Source organism: Xiphias gladius, chromosome 15, assembly GCF_016859285.1.
Source record: "Xiphias gladius isolate SHS-SW01 ecotype Sanya breed wild chromosome 15, ASM1685928v1, whole genome shotgun sequence".
NCBI lineage: Eukaryota > Metazoa > Chordata > Actinopteri > Istiophoriformes > Xiphiidae > Xiphias > Xiphias gladius.
The window spans coordinates 4027167-4034608 of NC_053414.1; the positions used below are offsets into that span (position 1 = coordinate 4027167).

At 49.5% G+C, this 7442-nt stretch overlaps 1 protein-coding gene across 2 annotated transcripts; it reads right to left on the reverse strand.

Annotated features, from left to right (window-relative positions):
* Positions 1 to 411: 411 nt before the first annotated feature.
* Positions 412 to 5493, reverse strand: LOC120799675 (homeobox protein OTX1 B-like). Of its 2 annotated transcripts, XM_040144941.1 has the most exons (4): positions 5397 to 5493; positions 4597 to 4748; positions 1774 to 1937; positions 412 to 1692 (listed from the first exon to the last, which is right to left on the reverse strand). In XM_040144941.1, the coding sequence occupies exons 1-4, from the start codon at positions 5491 to 5493 to the stop codon at positions 1134 to 1136; spliced, it is 972 nt and encodes a 323-aa protein (XP_040000875.1). In that variant the 3' UTR covers positions 412 to 1133. The 2 variants fall into 2 exon arrangements, with proteins under 2 accessions (XP_040000875.1, XP_040000874.1); XM_040144940.1 differs by having other exon boundaries at positions 412 to 1937.
* Positions 5494 to 7442: the final 1949 nt, after the last annotated feature.

Sequence of the window (7442 nt, forward strand, 5' to 3'; positions counted from 1 at the left end):
GCAGCATCCAGGTGTCAATGTGTGTAACTGTCTCTGTGTGTGTGTGTGTGTGTGTGTCCGTGTGTGTGTGTGTGTGTGTGTGTGTCCGTGTGTGTGTGTGTGTGTGTGTGCGTGCGTGCGTGCGAGCAGCGTTATGACAATGAAAGATCTCGGTGAAACTTCCCTGAATAAACCAAGGCTGAAAAACAACATTCATTTATTTATGAGTCAAAGGGAAACGAAACCTGCAGCTGAACGCTGCCGTTGATTGATGAGTGATAATTAAAACAGTTGTTGATGTGGCCCAGCTCACACTTTTAAACCAGTTCAGTATAATTAGTTTCATAAGTAGGGATAAATCTCTTGTTGGAAACTGCTCTGTTGACACGACGTGGCTCATTGTCGCAATGAAAAGACGTATCTTTGGACCGCTCATGTTTAAACAAGACTTTATTATAAAGACACGAATGTACATCTTTCAAATTTCAATGGAATACTGACATTGCGTGTCTAATTCACATTTTTATTTTCTCTCCTCTGCAAAGAACAAATAGCAAAATCTATCACCTTATAAACAAGTGCTGCAATTCAGTCTCCAAAATACAACACCCACAGTCTGGACGACAAGTTTCTGAACAAGATTCAAGTTGGAAATCAGATAGAAATGAACATCAGCAACCTGGAAATCATAGCAGCATCCTGTTTTTGCAAAAAGGTATTTAGAAAAGCCCACTCAAGAGTCGAATTCATGATTTTATTTTCAGATATCTCAGCCGGAATTGATGTTTTTGTTTTTTCTTTGAAGCAAAAATCTCCACCGAGTCGAAAATTCACCGATTGATCACTGAGACGATCCCAGGCTGCGCAATCTGGCAGGTTCCGCTGACATCTTTACTATCAAAGGCCTTCAAAAGCTGTAAATGGGTTTAGTTTTTCTCGAGTTCTGGAGTAGAAAAATAATCCCGGTCCAACCGATCCGCTGACGACGCCAGAGCCAAACCCCCGAGGCCTTCTGCTCAGGCCCCAGATATCTGTGCATCGTTTCAGTTTGCTCACAAATAAACTTTTTAAAAGTGTCTCTACTATCAGTTTGAAGGATCTTCAAAAATAAACCACCAACAACAAAAAGCATAGAAGAAGAGAAACACAGAGAGTCACAGCACTTGGAAACGCCACGAGGCCTGGTCTTTGTAGTCCAAACAGTCGGGGGCGTTGAAGTTGAGTTTCCAGGCCGACGCTGCCGTCTGCTCTTTGTAATCCAGACAGTCCGTGGAGTTGAAGGCGAGGCCGGGCGCGCTGTACGGCTGGTGGTGGTGCGTCGGGTGGTGGTGATGGTGGTGGTGCCCCGACGTCTGGCCGATGTGGTGGTGCGGGTGTCCCGACATGGAGCTGCCGGTCATGGGGCTGAGCTGGTGCGGGTGGTGCGGGTGGTGGTGGGAGTGCATGGGCGCCAGGTACGAGCCGCACTCCACGCCGCCGAAGTAGGACCCCGACGCGGAGGCCGGGTAGCCCTGGCCGTACGCCGCCGCCGTTTGGCTGTAAGACACCGGGTAGGAGGGCGTCCCCCCGGCGGCGGAGGACGACACGGAGCGCTGCATGCAGGAGGCGCTGGTGGGGGCGGCGGGGTCGGGCAGCGCGGCTGGGGCCGGGGCCGGGGAGATGGGCGCCGGGCTCCAGATGGACGACACCGGGGCGGTGACGGAGGTAGAGGTGCTGATCAGACCGGGACCGCCGAGACCGGAGGAGACGGAGGAGGAGGAAGAGGAGGAGGACGAAGCGGAGGAGGCGGAGGACGAGGAGCTGGACACCGCCGGCGGGGTGAACTGGCCGCTGCTCTCCGACCCGGTGCTCTCTCTGGTAGGAGACGACTTCTTCTTCATCGGTTTCACCTTGGCGCTGCTGCTGCTGCTGCTCTGCTGCTGCTGCCGACATTTGGCTCGTCTGTTCTTAAACCAGACCTGAGCAAGGGGGAGAGGTCAAGAGGTCACCATCGCGTCAGAAACCCAAAGCACCGCGCAACCCGACCGAGCGGGGACCGGGCACGCTCTGCCCTCGCGTCTCAACGCTACCCTCTCACGTGGTCCCGCTGGGGAGCTGTGGCTCTGACCTTTCACCTTTACTGCTGGACTCTGTAAGGAGCAGCAGTTGGTTCCACTTGCTCCGGACAGAGTTGCTAAATGACTGGTGCCAAAAAAAAAAAAAGGAAGAAAGAAACAGCTCAATGTGTAGAACTGGAAGTTTCCAGTTCTCTGCCTCTACCGAGGCGAATTGAATTTAGCTCGTGGTGTTCGCAGCAATAAAAGAAAGAAAAACCCAGAGAGATTTGGATAATTCAACAGCCAGACATCATTTTCAGAAAACAGTGCCCCCGTCAATCCGCAGACTTCGCTGTGAGCCCAAGAGACTAGGTCCAGGAGGACACTCTGTGTCTGGAGAGAGATGCTGTCTCTGGTTTATTTGTTGGAGGGCCAGAGAGAAAGCTCAGAGGCTCCATGCATGGCCAGATGCAAGTAGAGCTAAGTCAGAAATGTTTCGTTGTGTCTCGGCGAACCGACCCTTGAAATCTCGTCGCGTTCTACTGGCAAGCCGCCGTCTTTGTTGGAGGCCGAGACCTGCCGCAACCTGCTCGGTAACCTTTCCTCAATGAAATATTGATGAGAGCTACATGGTGAAATACTCACCAGACTAAAGGATTCATGTTACCAGTAACAGGAGGCTGCTTATCTGTGCCGAAGTCAAATGTTTTAACGTGTTTGGGTGAAGCAAGGTGCCCCTCGCGCAGACTCAGCCAGGGTGGCTTTTCAAAGTAAAGTAAGCAGAGCAGTGACCAAAAACTCCACCTTACGGAGTTACGGACAAAATATCTTAAACCTATAAAATAATGTGGGTTTTTTCCTTCTTTTTTTTGGGGGGGGGTCCTAGGACACCATCTACCTTGCCCGCTGTTTAAAAATGTTACTGATCATCTGCTTTTCATGATGAAATGTTCCATTTTTTTTTAGTTTCAGCAGGTACAATGATGGAAAAAAAAAAAAAAGTGTTCAGGGCTTTTATCCTTCGATCCCCGAGAAAGTCTCTGTGTAAAAACGAGTTTTTTTTGTCAATAAGCCAAAGTAACTAATCCCACCATGACACTGTCTGCATTTACAGCCTTAAGGCTTCAGTCACCTTTTCTATGATGAGGAAATTCATGTTTTTATGTTTTTTTTCATTTGTAGAAAATGTACAGAATTTGTAGTAAATGGCCACAAGAGCATTTTGATTAGTATACGTCGATTAAAAAAAATAAAGATAAATAAAAAAAAGCAATTATGTAATTACTAATAGCAGCACTAGTGGCAGAAGGCCTGTCGTAGCAGCTTTAAAAAACAAAACAGAGACATGCCTCTACACAAATCCCAACACCTACTGATGGTGCTGATACCTGCGTCTGTCACAGGTAAATCGGCAAGTGCTCTGGGGGCAGGAGCAGCCTGTCAGCGGCGGCGGCAGGGAGCAGGGAGCAGGGAGGCAGCAGCCACAACCGCAGCTCTCAGCCCAGCAGAGGGCTGCCGAAGCCGGGGACGGAAAACCTCCCACAGCCCAGCCACATTCTCCCCGAGACTCAAGACTTGTCTCTGCTTGTCTCGACTTCATCCTACTTGATCGATAATAATTTAGACTCCTTTTCTCTTTTTGGGACACTCACATTGAGGCTGATCCCGCAGAGGCCTGAGTTGGGCAGAGAGGACCAGAGAGTCCAAACTCAGTCGTATTATTTTATTTTATTTTATTTTATTTTTTTGTGGCCCGTTGTCAGATGTTACAGTCAAACGCGGAACCGGATCAGCTGAGAGGAAACTTTGGCCCAGCTGGCTTCCTGGCCCGACTTCCACACTAAATTTCCTTCGAAACTTTCTGGCAGCTTTCGCCTCATTGTCTCGCGTCTTTTTAGAGGACGTGACTATAAAATAAAACAAAACCCAAAGCAGATGCGACTGGACGGATGTTCGGTCAAACTTGGGCTTAATTACGGAGATTTTTCATGGTTTACAATAAACGGCCCCCTTTTCCCCTCGCAAACGCCCCTGGCCGACTTCCTGACCTGCACCCTGGACTCCGGCAGGTTGATCTTCAGCGCCACCTCCTCCCGCATGAAGATGTCCGGGTAGCGCGTCTTGGCGAACAGCGACTCCAGAATGTCCAGCTGTGTCCGGGTGAAGGTGGTCCGCTCCCGGCGCTGCTTCCGCGGGTTGGCTGAAAGAAAACGAGCCCACGTCCGTCATTGGGAAAACTCTGCCCGAGACCCGCGCAACGCCATGTCAGAGACCGATAACTTCACACCTAAATTCTTGTCTTTTCCGACTCACGTTTCACACTGTTTGTTGGAACTGGTTTTTCCGCAGCCGGGGATCAAACACTTACACACCCTGAAATTCATTTGATACAGCCGCGTTTTACCATCACGGGCTTTACACATTTCAGAATAAAGCTGTAGAAAAAACAAAAACAAAACCCAAAGCAGATGCGACTGGACGGATATTCGGTCAAACTTGGGCTTAATTACGGAGATTTTTCATGGTTCACAATAAACGGCCCCCTTTTCCCCTCGCAAACGCCCCTGGCCGACTTCCTGACCTGCACCCTGGACTCCGGCAGGTTGATCTTCAGCGCCACCTCCTCCCGCATGAAGATGTCCGGGTAGCGCGTCTTGGCGAACAGCGACTCCAGAATGTCCAGCTGTGTCCGGGTGAAGGTGGTCCGCTCCCGGCGCTGCTTCCGCGGGTTGGCTGAAAGAAAACGAGCCCACGTCCGTCATTGGGAAAACTCTGCCCGAGACCCGCGCAACGCCATGTCAGAGACCGATAACTTCACACCTAAGTTCTTGTCTTTTCCGACTCACGTTTCACACTGTTTGTTGGAACTGGTTTTTCCGCAGCCGGGGATCAAACACTTACACACCCTGAAATTCATTTGATACAGCCGCGTTTTACCATCACGGGCTTTACACATTTCAGAATAAAGCTGTAGAAAAAAAAACAAAAAACAAAACTTCACCTGCGGTCCCTGAACGCACCAGGGGCACAGACTTACCCTCAGTTTTGACTCGAGAGAAATTCAACGACACGATCGTCTCCCACCTGAGTCTAACTCCACCATCTTTTCCACCTTATGATAAAAGTTTTCTTCCCCTTTAAGACTTCGGAATAAATAAGAACATGTTTGGGTTTTTTTTTTGTGTGTTTTTTAACCGTCCGGGCAACGGCGGCCACAGGGGGTGACACGCTTTAGAAATGTCCCAGTAAGACTAGAGAAATATCACAGGATAATAATTAAATGAAATGAGACTAAAGTCACCACGGTGCTGAAAATAAATCTCTATGGAAACATCATCTAAAATGATAACATCGTAAGGACGCCTCGGCGCTGATCCGTACCGGGGTACCCCACGGACGGGTGCAGCAGGTCCATGGCGGCTCCGCTCAGGCCCAGTCCGTTCATCCCGTACGGGGCCTGTTTGAGATAAGACATCATGCTAGAAGCACGAAGTGGGGGGAGGGGGGATGGGGGGAACGGGAGGGGGGGGGTGAGAGACCGGAGTCTGGACGGGCAGGTCAGGCGCAGGGCTCCCGGTGTTCAGGCGTCAAGTTCGGCCCCTGCAAGAGGCAGAAAGCCCGGTGAGTCTGGGCCAAACCAAACCCCACAAAACCCCACAGAAACAGGCTGGAAGGAAACCACTCAATGACCGAAACTCCGGTGCTATCGAAGCCTCCTGCAGCCTCATAACACAAACACACATCCACTGATGCGGGCCTATAAAATCTTTCCTATCAGTACGTTTTAATTCCGCGTATCATCGGACGTGAAACCACGCCGGTGCCGGGGATCATTTAATGGCCGGACACTCGGCTGAACTTACCGACCTCTCGTTTACCGGATCCCACGAAATACCCCGACGAACGCGCTTCGTTTCGCGCTCACGTCGCGAAGGCCGATAAAAGACGCCACGGGAACGAGATACGCACAGAAAACGGTCCAGCTGCGTCTGGATCGAACCAGCGGACCCGGTGGACCGATTCCTAGAGCGCCGAGAATGTGGTTTCACGACACGGAACGAGAAGGGCCTCGGTGTTGTTGGGTTGTTTTTTTAACCACATGTGAGAGGAAACGAAATCTGGTCCAAGACGAGGGAACAGCATTTTATTTTTTTGGGGGGACAGCTTGTGGAACTGAACCGGACGAATTTGCGGAGCTCAGATTCCGAGGAGGCCTCGGGGAAGCCTGATCCCGGACTGGATCTCGAGAGGGCCGAAGCAAGCGTGACACCGGCTCCTTCACTTTGGCTGCCAGGGCCAAAGATAAACCTTTTTAAAGGGTGGGAAATGTCACCGAGCTCCCCGGGTACGTTTGAGGGAGGCGGCGGAACGGGACCGCGGCCGCTCCGCGTGGGACACTCGTCCCCTCCGCCAGGACGCATCCTGCCTGTTATCACCCGGATCTTCGTTACACTTTTAATTAATTCAATAGCTCACAATTAAATCGACCTGTGGAGACACACGTTTAAATTACAGGCCACTCCGGACTTTTCTCTGCTCCAGTACAGTACCGGATTTATTCCCTCACACAGAGACACGGACTTTTTCTGAGTTTAAAATTAGCCCCGAAATTAATTACACTTTACTGTGGCTTCACTATTATTATTACTATTATTTTACCTCTGGTTTTATATTCTTCAATATTTTCCAGTGTTTTTTCGCTACAATTAGAATTTTGATTAGTCTTTATTTTGTTTTGTTTCATTTGCACTAATTTGATTAATATTCCCGCGCTGACACGTAGACTTTTTTATTTTTGCCATGTCCTTTTATTTATATATATATAATAATAGGACATAAATGTTGTTTATTGACATCGTGAAACATGTAAAGAAAAAACGGCTATAATACTGATTTTTCTAAAGACAGAAAGAGATTTTGTTTTTGCCCCCGACTTTGATTTTGCCTGATGTTTTCGTCTTTTGTGCGGAGCTTCACACGTGAGCCGCAGCTTTGACAAAACTGCCGTTATTGTGAACTTGCAGAACCGGTGCGGGACGACGTGTTTAGATAAGGATTTCCATAATCCACCGGGGTCCGTTTAGCAGGTAAATGCTCAAATTTCGGACTGATGGCGGCTTTTTTTTCTGCTGTGAAAGGAGCCGCGGGCCTCCCGACGGACCTGAACCGGGGCGTCAAGGCTCCTAATGAAAGCCGGACTTATTTCCATAACCGCAGGAAGGAGCCGAATCACGCAAATGCAAATGCGTCGAAAAAACTGTGTGCAAATGAACTCCATTACAATTTAGATTAGATCTACGGGGCGACAATTAGCAGAGCGGCTCTTATCGGCGCGCTGAGCGGACGGGAGGAAAAAAAAAAAAAAGGAGAAGGGACCGGTCCATCTAATTAATAAAGTCGAGCAAAAGCTTTTAATGCCGTCGATTC

Coding starts and splice junctions, on each gene's coding strand:
- LOC120799675 (XM_040144940.1), bottom strand. CDS start 5,493: ATGATGTCTTATCTCAAACAGGCCCCGTACGGGATGAACGGACTGGGC. Junction 4,749..5,396: donor CCCGTCCGTGGGGTACCCCG/GTACGGATCAGC, acceptor GTTTTCTTTCAG/CCAACCCGCGGAAGCAGCGC. Junction 1,938..4,596: donor TGCCGGAGTCCAGGGTGCAG/GTCAGGAAGTCG, acceptor CCCCTTGCTCAG/GTCTGGTTTAAGAACAGACG.